The sequence below is a fragment of the Pristis pectinata genome, chromosome 18, assembly GCF_009764475.1.
Source record: "Pristis pectinata isolate sPriPec2 chromosome 18, sPriPec2.1.pri, whole genome shotgun sequence".
NCBI classification, from domain to species: Eukaryota; Metazoa; Chordata; class Chondrichthyes; order Rhinopristiformes; family Pristidae; genus Pristis; species Pristis pectinata.
This window is the reverse complement of record NC_067422.1, coordinates 39,012,083-39,027,884: the sequence shown is the minus strand read 5'-3', so window position 1 is coordinate 39,027,884 and position 15,802 is coordinate 39,012,083. Positions and strand designations below refer to the sequence as shown.

General features: G+C 45.8%; 1 protein-coding gene across 1 annotated transcript in view; it reads left to right on the top strand.

Moving 5' to 3' along the window:
- The window catches only part of tmem260 (transmembrane protein 260), a 45,625-nt gene that overhangs the window by 2,023 nt on the left and 27,800 nt on the right, over positions 1-15,802 (top strand). The window contains exons 2-7 of the mRNA XM_052033356.1: positions 1,055-1,086; positions 2,829-2,980; positions 13,317-13,494; positions 14,755-14,858; positions 15,239-15,433; positions 15,647-15,669. Of these exons, the coding sequence (XP_051889316.1) occupies positions 1,055-1,086; positions 2,829-2,980; positions 13,317-13,494; positions 14,755-14,858; positions 15,239-15,433; positions 15,647-15,669 (684 nt within the window). The remainder of the gene's footprint in view (positions 1-1,054; positions 1,087-2,828; positions 2,981-13,316; positions 13,495-14,754; positions 14,859-15,238; positions 15,434-15,646; positions 15,670-15,802) is intronic.

Below are 15,802 nucleotides of genomic sequence, written 5' to 3'. Positions count from 1 at the left end.
GTAAGAAAATGGGTTGAGCAATCATTCTAGAGAATGTGTAGTAATCCTGTGGGGGTAAGACTGGGAATGTGGTACTGAGACAGAGGATCAGGTTGAATGGATGTCCTGCTCCTATTTCCCAATGTTTCTACCTCAATGAATCTGAAGATTCTGAGACATATTGACATAGTGGATACTTGTAAGACGATTCCTTTAGTTGGGGTTTCTGGAACTGGGGAGAGAGACATTGTTTCAGAATGAGGGGTTGCGCAATTAAGAATATCTTTTCTAAGGTTCATGAGTCTTTGGAGTTCTTGAGGGTGCCTGAGTGGTGCAGCCACAGAGCTGCTACCTCACTGCTGCAGAGGACTGGGTTCAATCCTGACCTCTGGCACTCTCTTTATGTGAATTGCATGTTCTCCCACATCCAAAAGACATGCAGGTTGGTAGGTTAATTGGCTACTGTAATTTGCCCCTAGTATAGGTAGGTTTTAGAATTTGGGGGGTTGGAGTAGTGTGGTGTGGGGGGCAGTTGCTGGGAATGTGGAGAGAATAAAGTAGGATTAGTATAAATGGGTGCTTGATGTTCCGTACAGTCTTGGTGGGCTGAAGGGCCTGTTTCCATGGTGTATCCATGGCAGAGATCATCAGACATTTAAACTACAAGAGTGTTGAGGGTGACAGTGAGAGAGCTGGAAAGTGGTGTTGAGGCCTAGATTAATGAATTGGAGAGCAGGCTTGAGGGGCCAATTGGTCTACTATGGACCCTGTTTGTTATATTCTTAGAAGATGGGGGCTGAGTTAGTGGAGAGGGTGAGGGAGGGACAGTAGAGGGAGGCAGGCAGACTGAAAGGAGTGTGAGATGACAGGAGGGCAGAGCAATGGTGAGTTTGAGGGCAGGGAGATGAGGGTAGGGGAAGGAATGAAGAATTGTGCACGTAGTAATGGGGAATGGGTAGGGGTAGCAGGGACCGGGATACCGAGGCTGAGGGGTGGCTGTGATGGATGTGGGTTTGGGGAAAAGTCTTTTTCCTGTTCTGTTCCGTCAATGACTATAATGTTGGTGTTTTTATAGGGGAGCTGTTGACGGCTGCCTGTGAACTAGGGGTGAGTGGTTGCCTGTTTTACACTCATGGGATTGATTACCCTGCTGCAGCACAGGGACCTTGCTCCTCAAGACATCTATTCTTCTCACTGGGGACTGTGACCATGGGCCAGCTGGGGTGGTTTTGGGTACTGAATTAGCTGTATGTATGGGTTTCCCTGGGTAATGACAAACTGCAAGTGGCCTCTGGTGAAGGACAACCTGGTGGCTGCATTGTTGTTGGCAGGGGTGGGTGGTGGGCGGTGGTCAGTCTGTCAAAGGTCTGGGGTGTGATGGTGGAGGTTAAGGCATACCTGCCATGTTGTGATCTTGATTGGGGCGTGGGTTGGGCTACAAACAAATGGGTGGGCAGAGGCTGGCCAGGGTCAGTGGTCTGATGAGAGGCTGGGTGGTGGAAATGGAGGTGGTGTTGGGAAGTCTAAGTATGATGAGAATCTAACTAGAGATTGTGTGCAGAGTAACCCATGGATTTCTTGAAAGTGTAATGCTGTTACGTACGTTTAGGATCACTATTCTGGTTACAGGTTAGGTCATGATTTGAAAAAGGGACCAAAGTTTCATCAGCCAATTGAACACAGCTACATGAGAACTAGGAGCAGGAGCAGGCTATTTGGTCCTTTGAGCTGCTCCCCAATCATCAAGGTCATGGCCAATCTTTTACCTACACACCATTTTCGTGCGCTACCTCCCTATCCCTGTCCAGAGATCTGTTTTGAATGAACTGAATGACTTCACAGCTTTCCAAAGATGCACCGCTCTCTGCCGGTGAGAAATGTTCTCCTCAACTCAGCCCTAAACGGCCAACCCCTTCTCCTGAGGCTCTTGGCCTTGGTTCTAGACATCTAAACAGCTTCCCTGCATTCGGCCTGTTGAGTTCAGCAGATAATTTTAAGTTTCACAGAAACGTCTTCTATGCTGATTTGATCTTTGTTTCTTTACAACATGGAAAGAGGCCATTCAGTCCACCTACACCAGCCCTCCAAGCAATCCCATTCCCTTGCTTGTAACCTTTTTTTCACACATACCTGTCAACACTAATTTTCCCACCGATTTCGTATGGCACCCACTAACCCCATCCGTGTAACCAGTCCTGTGAATTCTCGCTGCACTCCTTCCGTGGCAAGTGTATCCTTTATTTCTTTGGGTAAGGAAACTAAAACTGGACACAATAGTCCAGAAGCAGCCCCACCAAGACCCTAAATAATGGCTGTACAATTCAAATCCGCCTGTAATAAAGATCCACATACCATGTACCTTCCTCATCACTCACTGTAGCTGCAAGTTGTTTGTCAATGACTTGTGTACCAAGACACCCGGGTCCCTTTGGACATCAGCACAGACAGACTTGGGATGACGGTTTCAGTGATGGGGAAAGGTAGGTGTAAAGAAGTCATGCTTGTAGACCATATGGTGGTGTGGTAAGTTTGGTGTGAGGGCCAATGAACCAGTTTGTTGGAGATTCGAGAGTGGGAAAGGTGCAGAAGATGCTGATCCGTCCCAGCATGTTTCTCCATGCTAACCTGGGAATGTTGGGCAGGGGGGTGAGGTTGGGGTGTGTGGTGAGCTGTAAAGTCAATTGTGCATCATGCACTAGTGCTCCACCAAGCATCCCATAATTCGCCAAATCTCCTTCCTGTCGATCGGTGCAGTATCTACTGCAGGGCGAGAGGTAGCTGGGAACATGCACTCTGTTACATTGTGAATGTGAATTGGTTTCACACCCTCTGCCTTCCCTTTGTTGCAGGTGGCACATCCTCCTGGGTATCCATTGTTCACTCTTCTGGCAAGGCTAGCCATGACCATCCTTCCAGTGGGCTCTCCTGCTTTCAGAGTCAATGTATTGAATGCGATCCTGGGGGCAGCCACAGCCCCTCTGCTCTTTGATGCGGCCAGCAGGTGAGTCCAGGCAGGAAACAGGATCTGTGAATATTCCATCAGGGCCCCCAATGCCAGTCTGTGACCACTAAAGTGAATGTCATGGCACAAGAATCTCCCATTACGTTCCTTGAACCTAGTCCTCCATTCAATTAGATCAGGAACAATCTTTGCATTTTAATTCTCTTTAATCCTGTACTAATATTTGTATTGGAGTGATGAGCAATTAAAAAAAATCACTTGTGAAAAAAGTTGTGAGTTATTGATGGCTTTAATAATACTTCTAAACAATAATTGAATAGCAATATTTTTATGTGGTCCAAAGTTAAATCCTTAGTTACATTGTGTAAAAATTGGTTCTGAAGAATTGATTCATGACTTCACTGTGAATAGCTTCATTTTAGTTTTAATGGACTTGTCTTTGGAATCATCTGGACTCCACTATCAAAGGAAATAATGTCTCTCTCCGCTCAATCAAATCTTTTCATTAGTCTTAGATAGCATAATTGGATCAACCTTAATCTTTTAAACACAAGGGATTGCAAGCCTGCTCTATGGCACCTGTCTTCATCACTCAACACTTTTAGCACCACTTTCATCTTGTTAATTTGTTCCCAAGAACACCTTGGGACTTTTTGATATACTGAAGCTGCAGGATATTTTGGTCAGCATATTCTTCCTGAGGCGCAGTATCCAGACTGAACACATGGGGTTTCAACTAAAGGTTTAAAATAGCTTCTGCATTACTCTCTCGCAATCCAGTCTTCTCAGGATGGAGGCCAAAGTTCCATTAGATTTTGAAATTACTTTTGGCCTTGTGATCTTTTGTTTGGGGATTTGGATCTCTAAATATGTGTATGTGCATTCTGTTCAGTGCCTTGCCTTTATCAGGCCTTGGATCACTATCTGAATGGTGGTAAAAGGAAGAACTGCTTGGTGCATGTCTAATTCAGCTTTAATGATACCTCTAGCTCCTTTGGGGGAGTGGTTGTGAAGGGAAGAATTAGTCAGAACTTGTACTTGGAAGAACACCAGAAAGGTTATCTCATTACCTGATGCAGGCTTTCGACCCGAAATGTCGACAATTCCTTTCCTCCCCCAGATGCTGCCCGACCCATGGTTTCGCCGGCAGATTGTTTGTTGCTCCAGCTTCTAGCAACTACGGTCTCTTCTGATTCTCAGGTTATCTCATTAAGCTGATTGCTTCCCACATCCCTAAATCCTAACCCTGTACAATAGTAATACCACATAAGTGCCAGCAACTGACCATGCCCAACAAGCGAGACCCTAACAATCTATTGATATTCACTGATATTACCATCACCAGATTCCCTATTACCAGCATGTTAGGGGTTACCATTGACCAGACACTCACTAGACCAGGCATGTAAACAAACATCTGTCAGGTTGGGCAGCATCTGTTGAGAGAGGAACAAGTTAACGTTTCAGGATGAAGATCATAAGAATTGAGAAATTAGAAATTGAAGATGGTTTAAGTTCTAGAGATGGGGATGAGACAGAGCACAAGTCAATGTCTGATGGGAGAGAGATGAAGAGATGTACATTAAAAAAATACTGCAGATGGTGGAAATCTGAAATAAAAGCAGAACATTCTGGAAACATTCAGCAGGTCAGGCAGAATCTCTGGAAGGAAAAACAATGTTGAAGACCCAGCATTTTCTATTTTTATTGGAGACCAAGGAAAACTGACTGGCACAGACGATGGTGGTGAAGCCCTGTTAATCACAGCTAATTTGTCTGGAGGAAAGTTAAATAGGAGATGAAGGAGGATAGGGAGAGGAAACGATGTGGAACTGTGAGGTACAAAACATTGCAGTTGCCAGAAATCTGAAGTAAAAGGACTTCTAATACTGGAATGACCAGGCAGAAAGAGAAACTGAGTTAACATCACAAGTTGCTAACCTTTCATCTGGACAGGTCTGATACAAACCGGTAAGGTTGGTTGTGTGAAGTTGTTGAATTTATTGAGGGCTGTAGCATGCCTGGATGGAAGATGAGATCCTCTTCCTTGAGCTTATGTTGAACTTTGCAAAAACAGTGCGAGAGGCAAATGACCGGTGAGAGTGAGATGGAGGATTAAAGCGACTGGCAACAGTCAGTTCGGAGAAATCATCGTGGACTGAACGAAGGTGTTCACGAAATGATCATCCAACTGACTTGTTTTTCCAGTGTCGAGCCCATGAGATCACATCATGAGCACTGAATGCAGTATCTTAAGTTGGAAGAAGTGCAAGTGAATTTGGTGTCTCACCTGGAAGGAATGTTTGAGTCCCTGGATAGTAGGAAGGGAAGAGGTAAAAGGACAGGTGTTCCATGTCCTGCGGTTGTGTGGGGAGGGCCGTGACAGGAGTACAGGGGTGGTTGGTGGAGATGGAACAGTGAACCAGGGAGTCTTAATGGGAATGGTCGCTTTGAAATGCTGAAGGTGGTGGAGACTATTGGGGGGGGGGGGGGGGAATAACCTACTGAATGTGGAAGCTGATGGGATGGAAGACTGGGTTAGGTTCAGAGGAACACTACATTTGCTCTGAGAGAGGAAATGGGATGACAGTGGGAGTGTGCTAAACAGCAAGTAGCAAGAAAACCCTGGGAGAATGGAATGGAGTCCTTACAGAGAACAGGATGAGAGGAGGTGTAATAGAGGTGGATGTGCGAGTCTGAGCCTGTAATGGATATTGGTCGTGAGCCATCTCCTGAGGTAGAGGTCAAGAAATGGAAGGCAGATGTGGACAAAGGTGAAAGTGAGAGCAGGGTGGGATGTCAGGCAGCATCTCCAGACAGTGAGGGGTTTAGATGGGGAGGAGTTTGTTAAGTGTGTTCAGGAAGGGTCCTTGACACAATATGTAGATAAGTCTGCAAGAGGAGAGGCTGTGCTTGATTTGATATTGGGAAATGAACCTGGTCAGGTGTCAGATCTCTCAGTGGGAGAGCATTTTGGAGATAGTGATCTTAATTACGAGAGGACATGGCTTTAGGGTGAAAAGGGAAAGGTTTAGGGGGAACATTAGGGGGAACTTCTTCACTCAGAGAGTGGTGGGAGTGTGGAACAGGCCGCCATCTGATGTAGTAAGTGCGGGCTCACTCTTAAGCTTTAAGAATAAATTGGATAGATACATGGACGGGAGCAGTCTGGAGGGTTATGGACTGGGTGCAGGTAAGTGGGACTAGTGGAATAAAGTTTCGGCACAGACTAGAAGGGTCAAATGGCCTGTTTTCTGTGCTGTAGTGTTCTATAGTTCTGTAATTCTATCTTCTTTACAATAGCATTGGAGAGAGATAGGAACAGACAGACTAGAAAGGTGTTTACTTGGAGTAAAGGGAATTATGAGGCTCTCAGGCAGGAAATTGGAAGCTTAAGTTGGGAACATGTTCTCAGGGAAAAGTATGGAAGAAATGTGGCAAATATTCTGGGGATATTTGTGTGGAGTTCTGCATAGACATGTTCCAATGACACAGGGGAGTCACAAGAGGATACGGGAACCGTGGTGTAGGAAGGCTATAAATAAATCTAGTCAAAAGGAAAAGCTTACAAAAGGTACAGAGAGCTAGGTAATGTTAGAGATCTGGAAGAGTATAAGGCTAACAGGAAGGAGCTTAAGAAGGAAATTAGGAGAGCCAGAAGGGGACACGAGAGGGCCTTGGCGGGCAGGATTAAGGAAAACCGCAAGGCATTCTACAAGTATGTGAAGAGCAAGAGGATAGGTGAGAAAGAATAGGGCTTATCAAGTGCAGCAGTGGGAAAGTGTATGGATTTGGAAGAAATAGTGGAGGTACTTAGTGAATACTGATGTAAAGTATTCATTATGGAAAAAGATCTGGGGGATTGTAGTGAGGACTTGCAGCAGGCTGAAAAGCTTGAGCATGTAGATATTAGGAAAGAGGAGGTGCTGAAACTTTTGGAGAGCATCAAGTTGGATAAGTCGCCAGGACTGGATGAGATGTACCCCAGGCTGCTGTGGGAGGCGAGGGAGGAGATTGTGGAGCCTCTGACAATGATCTTTGCATCATCGATGGAGACAGGAGAGGTTCCACAAGATTGGAGGGTTGCAGATGTTGTTCCCTTATTCAAGAAAGTGAGTAGGGATAGCCCAGGAAATTATAGACCAGTGAGTCTTACCTCAGTGGTTAGTAAGCTGATGGAGAAGATCCTGAGAGGCAGGATTTATGAACATTTGGAGAGGTATAATATGATTAGGAATAGTCAGCATGGCTTTGTCAAGGGCAAGTCCTGCCTTACGAGACTGATTGAATTTTTTGAGGATGTGACTAAACACATCGATGAAGGGAGAGCAGTAGATGTAGTGTATATGGATTTCAGTAGGGCATTTGATAAGGTACCCCATGCAAGGCTTATTGAGAAAGTAAGGAGGCATGGGATCCAAGGGGACATTGCATTGTGGATCCAGAACTGGCTGGCCCGCAGAAGGTCGTATTCTGCATGGAGGTCGGTGACCAGTGGTGTACCTCAGGGATCTGTTCTGGGACCCTTACTCTTTGTGATTTTTATAAATGACCTGGATAAGGAAGTGGAGGGATGGGTTAGTAAGTTTGCAGATGACACAAAGGTTGGAGGTATTGTGGATAGTATAGAGGGCTGTCAGAGGTTACAGTGGGACATAGATAGGATGCAAAGTTGGGCTGAGAAGTGGCAGATGCAGTTCAACCCAGATAAGTGTGAAGTGGTTCATTTTGGTAGGTCAAGTATGATGGCAGAATATAGTCTTAATGGTAGGACTCTTGGCAGTGTGGAGGATCAGAGGGATCTTGGGGTCTGAGTCCATAGGATGCTCAAAGCAGCTGCACAGATTGACTCTGGTTAAGAAGGCATATGGTTTATTGTCCTTCATCAATCGTGGAATTGAATTTAGGAGCCGAGAGGTATTGTTGCAGCTATATAGGACCCTGGTCAGACCCCACTTGGAGTACTGTGCTCAGTTCTGGTCACCTCACTACAGGAAGGATGTGGAAGCCATAGAAAGGGTGCAGAGGAGATTTACAAGGATGCTGCCTGGAATGCGGAGCATGCCTTATGAAAGCAGGCTGAGGGAACCCTGCCTTTTCTGCTTGGAGCAACAGAGGATGAGGGGGGACCTGACAGAGGCATTGATCGGGATCCCCAGGGCTGAAATGGTGACCACAAGAGGACATAGGTTTAAGGTGCTGGGGAGTAGATATAGAGGAGATGTCAGGGGTAAGTTTTTTACTCGGAGAGTGGTGAGTGTGTGGAATGGGCTGCCGGCAACGGTGGTGGAGGCGGATACGATAGGGTTTTTTGAGAGACTGTTGGATAGGTACATGGAGCTGAGAAAAATAGAGGGCTATAGGTAAGCCTAGTAATTTCTAGGGTAGGGACATGTTCGGCACAGCATTGTGGGCTGAAGGGCCTGAATTGTGCTGTAGGTTTTCTATGTTTCTATGAAAATAAAGAACAGCGATAAAATCTTCAGGCAGGAAGCAATGCCAGTATGGTCATCAATGTATTGGAAAAGGAAGTGAGGAAGCTGGCCTGACTGAAATCAAAATTGATGCATACATCCCACAAGGAGAAGGGTACAGTTTGGACCCATGTGGGTTCCCTTTGATATGGAGAGTTGGTGGAGTTAAAGAAGTTGTTTAATGTGAGAGTAAGTTCAGGCAAAAGAGTATGATGGTTCTTAGATCCAAGATTAGGTTCCCATTGTCTACACTTCCAGCCTCCTTTCAATGGACCATCCTCTGTGATTTCCACTGCCTTCCATGTGCTGCGACACCTGACACACCCTTCCCCTTCCCTTTCAGATTCCAGTGCAGCTGTTCCCTCCAGATCTCCCTGGTTCTCTCTCCCACCTGCAGTAGCATCCACTCCCCTTCCCATGACACTTTGCCATACGACTGTAGGAGGTACAACACCTGCCCTTTTACCTCTTCTCACCGTGCACGGACCAAAGCTACCACCATTTGTTGGACCTCCACCCTGTCTCAGACATCCCCTTTGTTCTCTGCACTCCTTCCCCTTCCCTGCAACTTAGATTTCTGCAACATTTACGGTTTTATTTCATACTTCCAGCATCTGCAGTTTGCTTCACAGTAACATTGGTTCGAGTAGGTCAGAGGCTGTGACAGCAAGTGACGCTCCAAAGTTTTTTCAGGCATGTCATGGAATGCCCTCCACTGGCCTGGATGAGTGCACCATAAACATTCATTCCTTCCATCATTAATGCATTGTGGCTGCAGTGTGTACAGCCCATAAAACGCACTGCAGTTACTTACATAAGCTACTCTAACAGTACTTTGTCAGCCTTGCAGTCTCCAGCACCAAGAAGGACAAGGTCAGCAGGCCTGGTTAGGGGCAGGGGAGGGGGAGGAATAATCACCAGTTCCTCTCCAAGCCACACCTTGGAAATGTATTGCCATCTCTTCATTGTAACTGGGCATTTATTTGGGCACAAATTAACTAATTGAAGAACGTAGGCAGAACAGTTACCACAAAACTGATCACTAAACCCAAGATGTTTTTAATAAAGCAAAGGATGATTTAAAAGGAGGAAAATTGGAAGATGAAGCTGACAATGCATGCACGACAGATGCAAGATGTTCTAAGTGTATAAAGAAAAAAATGAAGCTATGAAAGGAAATGGTAATGGAGTAGTAGAAAAGAGGACTGTGGTGCACCAAGGACCAGGGATATGGCTGAATAGGATGTAATAGAATTTTGGATGAGAGGAGACTGAAAATAAGACAAGTCTACAATGTATGTTTCCCCTTTATAGAAAGTTCTGATAAAGTATGAGGAAAAACTGACAGCAAGCTTGAAGCAGAATCCAAAAATTTCTGAGGCACATAAATGAGAAGTAAAGGGAGGGGTGAGGCCGAAAAGGAGATTTGCTCATGGAGGAAGAGGGCATAGCTGAACTACTATATTGAGTACTTCATTCTCTAAAGAAGATGTAATCGAGATGTTGAATGGGCTTAAAAGAAGAGGTTGGAGAAAGACCAGATTTAAATGGCTAAATCATCTGACCCAGCTGGGATGTTCCCCAGGTTTCTGGGGGGAACTAAGGGTAGAAATTGCAGAGGTATTTTCCACAATTTTCCAGTAGTCTATAGGTTCAGGGGTGACACCTGGAGAATTGGAAATATAAGACCTTTGTTGATCAGTGGAGGCAGATTAAATCAATTTACCAATTGAGAGGCCAAGGAAAGAATCCATTCGCTTAGAGCCAAGAAGCAAGAAAGCTACTACCTTGCTACTGCGGGTATTCAATAGACCAACAAGGTGTGATGCGGAGATGGAGGCCAACCTGCAAGGAACTTGTAGAGATGTCCCAGAATTTTTTCCATTTGTTTTTGGGATCTGGGAGTCGCTGGCAAGACCAGCAGTTATCGCCTATCCGTTGAGAAGGTGATGGTGAAACTTCTTTGAAATTATGTAAAGTTATTCTGTAAGAATATGGCAATAAAACGGTAGTCGACATAAAAGGAAGCCTGAATTATTTCGGTATGTGCCTAACAAGTGGTGGCATAAGCCAGCTATAGAACATTGAACAGTACAGCACAGGAACAGGCCCTTCGGCCCACCATTTTTACACTGATCGTGATGCAAGTCTAACTAATCCCATCTTCCTGCATGTGATCTGTATCCCTCCATTCCCTGCCTGTTTATGGGGCTGTCTCAGTACCTCTTAAACATTGCTATTGTATCTGCTTCCACCACATACCCCTGACAGTGCATTCCAGGCACCCACCACTCTCTGTGTAAAACAAAAAACTTAACTCGCACATCACATTTAAATTTCACCCCCCAACCCCCCTTCTCCAATCTATGCCCTGTAGTACTTAACAATTCCAAACTAGAAAAAAGACTCCAACTACCTACCCTATCTATGTCTCTCATGATTTTATAAACTTCTATCAGGTCTCCCCTCAGCATCCGATGCTCCAGAGAAAACAATCCAAGTTTGTTCAACATCTCCTCATAGCTAACACACTTCAATCCAGGCAACATCCAGGTGAACCTCTTCTGCACCCTCTCCAGAGCCTCCACATCCTTCCTATAGTGTGACGACCAGAACTGTTCACAATCCTCCAAATTCTTTAAATAAGTCACCTAGTTATATGGGATGTCTCCCAGGTTGCTGAGGGAAGCTGGGGTGGAGCATTCAGAAGGACTTGCCATAATTTCCAATCCTCCCTCAATACAAGGAAGGTGGAGGACACAAAAATATCCTTGTTCAAGAAGGATCTGCTTGAGGGTTATTTAACCCTCAAGAGTATGGAAATGTTTAGAATCAATTATCAGAGAAAATTTTAAAAGGCACTTGGAGAGGTTAGAGTTCATAATGGAGAACTAGCATGGATTTGTTAAAAGCAAATCATGCTTCACTACCCTGACTGAATTCTTTTGTTGTGGTAAGGTTGATGAAGCGAATGCAGTCAATGTTATCTACATGGATTTTCAGAGTGTGTTTGATAAGGTCCAACAAGAAACTGTTTAGCAAAACTGAGGCTCATGTAATGAAATAATCAATGGCAGCATGAATAAACAATTGGCTTAAGTCTCACATCAAGTTCTGGTTACAGGTCCTCCCTGGCTTACGATCGCCCAACTTATGTACAACCCGCACATACGGATGAGCGTTTGGGAGACCGGTGGGATGGATTTGCTGGCTGCTGCGGGCTTGCAGGCATCTTCTGCAGGGTGGGAATTCGGTCCACGTTTCTAACTTGTGAATCGGCTGGGTTACGAACTGTTCACAGGAACGGAACCCTGCCATGATCTCAGGAAGACCCGTATATGATTCGTGAAAGACGTGAAGGTCCCAGAAAAAGCATGGAAGAGATTTACTAGGATGATTCCAACAATGGAAATTTCAGCAACGCAGTTAGACTGGAGAAGCTGGGGTTGTTTCCCTTGGAGCAAAGTTGGGAGGATATCTGATAGGTGTATAAGATCTTGACTGGTTTAGACAGGCTAACTGGAAGTTATTCCCTGTCACAGATATTCAAGGACAAGGGGGCATGGCTCCCAACGTGATGGGTAAAAGATACAGGAGATTTGAGTGATTGTGATTCGGAATTAACAACCTGCAATCTGTGTCAATCAGGACATTTGAAAATATATTGGAGAGGCACTTGAAGGAAAATAATTTGATAGGTTGCATGGAGAAGTTGGGGAACTGGACTGACTGAATTCTCTTGCACAAGGTCATCATGGTGGGCCAGGTGGACTCCTATGTGGTTGTGATTCCAGGCAAGTCGGGTCTCTTAGAGGCTGAGGCAGCAAAAGTAGTGATGAAAAATAAGGAAATGGTTTGAGAGGTTAAAATATTTTGTAGCTAGCTTCAAGCACAGCAAATGCATTGCAGATATCGTAGCATAGGAGACCCAATGGGTGTAAAAGCTACCAGCTTGGATAATGGCCACATACCCAGCAGAATACTTTAGGGGTCTGAACAGAGGTTTCACTTGAAGGAATGAATAGTGAGGCAGAAATCCAAATTTGCTGATCTCACCAAGTTAGCTGGATGGTAAATGGTGCCAATGGGAGCAGAAGGTTCTAAAGGAACATTGGCCTCAGAGACTTGTATAACCTGAAGTTTAGAAGAGCGAAAGGTGACTTGATTGAAACGTACAATAACCTGAGGGTCTTGAAAGGGTGGTGTGGAGAGGGTATTTCTTCTTGTGGGAGATTCTGGAACTGGGGATCACTGTTTAAGAATAAGGGATCACCCATTTAAGATGGAGGAAGTGAAATTTTTCCTCTAAGGGTCGAGAACCTTTGGAACTCTGCAGTGTGAATGGAAAGTTGAGGTGAGAGGCAGGTTAGCCACGATCGTATTGAATCGTGGACTTGAGGGGCTGAGTGGCCTATTCCTGCTCCTAAGTCCTACGTTCATATCGATAGATTAGTGGCAAAAATATGACCAGTGGCAGGTGCAAGATCATTGACCTGCCCTCCTTTATCTGTCCTTCCATTCTCCCTTTCTTATGCTCACCCACCCAATGGCATTTGCATCCATTGCTCTGTCTGCCCGAGGTCTCTTCCAGCTATTGCTCTGCCTCTCTGCTCTTTCCTTGGAGCACAGCAGGTCAGGGGAGGTTTTTGACTTTGCATGTGTCAGGGCCATGAGCTTCCTGTGTTAGGTTAGGGACTGGCCCATACCTCACTCACAGGTGTTGTGGGACATTTGACCTTTCAGTGAAGCACGTGTGGGACTGGGGCTTATCGGGTGCCCATTACAGGGAGTGGGTGGTGGCTGTGGCCTCTGTGGGTTTCCCATACTGGGTGCCTTCTGTGCATTGGGCAGTGGGAGCCCTGTGTTGCTTTGTGTTCACGTCTCATTCCTGTGTGTTTCAGATTGTCGGGATCCATTGCCGGAGGGACTCTTGCCGCAGGTCTCTTCGCTTTTTCCAGACTGGGATGGCTGTGGTCCGTTACAGCGGAGGTTTTCTCCTTGAACAATTTCTTCATCGGCCTCCTCATGGTTTTAACGGTTAGATTCAGCACAGCATTGACTGCGAGGGAAAGGTCAAAGGTAAAACAAGTGCTGGTCTATTTCCAACAGCCTACAAGACTGGTTAACCCAGCTTTAACTGGATTCATAATTGTTGTTGTAAGTTAGCTGCAGTAAAGGAGGTGGCAGTCTGGCAGGTCACTCCTCAACTTTGTCAAATCTCGGCGGCAGAGCAGTTCATGATTACGCTTGACCTGGGAGGGCAGCCTGAGGTGCCTTGGCCTTCCTAACCCCACACACTCCACCCACCCCCGCACTCCCTGGTCTGTAGGCTGGGAGCCCCCACATGCCTGGCTGGTCAGACAAGGCAAAACTACACAGCTTGTCATGTGAAGTGGGGGCAGCGGCGGTGGCTGTCCTCTGACGCATCCAGGAATGTGTAGCGAACGTGAGACATGACAGAGAGACTGGTTGTTTCAGCTGCATTTATTGGCTCCTCTTAAATCTTCCATCATCTCAAACATTTGACTTGTCAAATGTATGACTTCTCTACAAAGGAAACCTGTTCAAGACCAGACTTGGAGTAATGTGTGCGGGTCTGGTCGCCACTGTATAGGAAGGATGTGACTGTGCTGGAGAGGAGATTCACCAGGATGTTGCCCAGATTTGTGGAGTTTAGTCATGGGGAGAGATTGGAGAGGCTGGGCTTGTTTTCCCTGGAGTGAAGAAGGCTGAGGGGTGACCTGATAGAGGCATATATAAGGTAGATAGAATCTTTTACAGTGGTAGGGGTATCAAAAACAAGAAAGCATAGGTTTAAGTTAAGAGAAAGGAGATTTAAAGATGACCTGAGGGCCAAGTTTTTTTTTACAGAGAGTAGTTGACTCCCTGACAGAGGAGGTGATGGAGTCAGATACAATCACTATGTTTAAGAGACATTTAGGTACTCAGATAGACAAGGCGTAGAAGGATATGGTCCTAAAGCGGGCAGATGGGATTAGTGTAAATGGGCGAAAAGGTCGGCATGGATGTGGTGGGCCGAAGGGCCTGTTCCGTGCTGTACCACTCTGTGACTTTATGAATGATAAAAGCAGCAACATCTTTCCTGACTATTATTATTCACAGTCGTACAGCAGGATTAAATATTGAAATGGAAGTCCAGCCTCAGTATTGGCCCCAAATTCTCTATTGGAAGATTCGGTCACCTACACATATGCCTGACACTTTTCATATGTGATTGGCACCTGTCAAATCCTTGTCACTGGGAGAGTCTTTGGTTGGAGGTTGGTTGAGGCAGTGTAACAGGTGTGCACTTTGATGAAGGTGTGTTTCTGTTCTCAGCTGTCTCTACAGGGAGCATTCTGTTGTGGCCTGAGTCTCTCTAATCAGCACACAGTTATTCTCTATGTGATGTTTATTGTTCCATGGGTGTTGCTTCGATTACACGAGAAAAGGTAAAATGTCACTCATATTTTATGCCTTTTGCAAACTCTGTTCTCCTTTCCCTCTTTCTCTCTGGGACGTTCTTCATGTCCTGCTTCACTGCTCTCCCTGCTTCAGATTAATACCTTGTCATTTCCTTACCTCACACTTTCCCCTTCTGTCTCCTACGCCCACCGTCTGCAGCTGCTCTTGCCCCTTCTCCCTGCCCTGTGCCCCCCAGCCGTGTCTCCTGTCTGCAACCTCCCGTCCTGCCCCACACCGTGTCATGTGCTCTCTCCCCCCCCTCTGTCTCTCTCCCCCCCCGTCCCTGAGTGCTGTGTCTGTCTCCGTCTCTACTATCCTGACTGTGGAATGACTAAGTCAACATTTCTCCTCTGTTCCCTACACATCAGGAGTTGTCCGTGCGGGCCGTCCAGTGGCTGGGCCTGAGTTTTGGAGCTGGCCTGCTGCCTTACCTGTATCTGCCCATCTCATCCTACCTCAATCAAGCACGCTGGAGCTGGGGAGACCAAACCACCCTGAGAGGCTTCAGCACCCACCTGCTGCGGGAGGAGTATGGCACGTTCAATCTGGTAGAGTCTGATATCTTTACATTTCTCTCTGGGTTTTAGGAGCTGTGCCATTGCAAACTCAAACTTGTAGAAGATCAGGGTGGCACAGCTTCCTGTGGGTTTGTCAAGTGTTAGAAACTTAAGGAAATAAATAGGGAATTCCACCTGTATGGGTCAAGATAAATCTTTCTTATTATTGTTAATCCATGACAGTATTCCAGTGCTTGTATTTTCCTCAGTCCTGCCAGTCTATGGACATGTGGTACACAACTTCCTTCATGCCTGTGTCCATTTGCTATGTGACAACCATTTTCTGATCTGACTCATCTCATAATAACGCCAGTGTTCTTTAACACAGTTTGCTAATTTAGTGCACAGTTCCAGTGCCTTGCTTG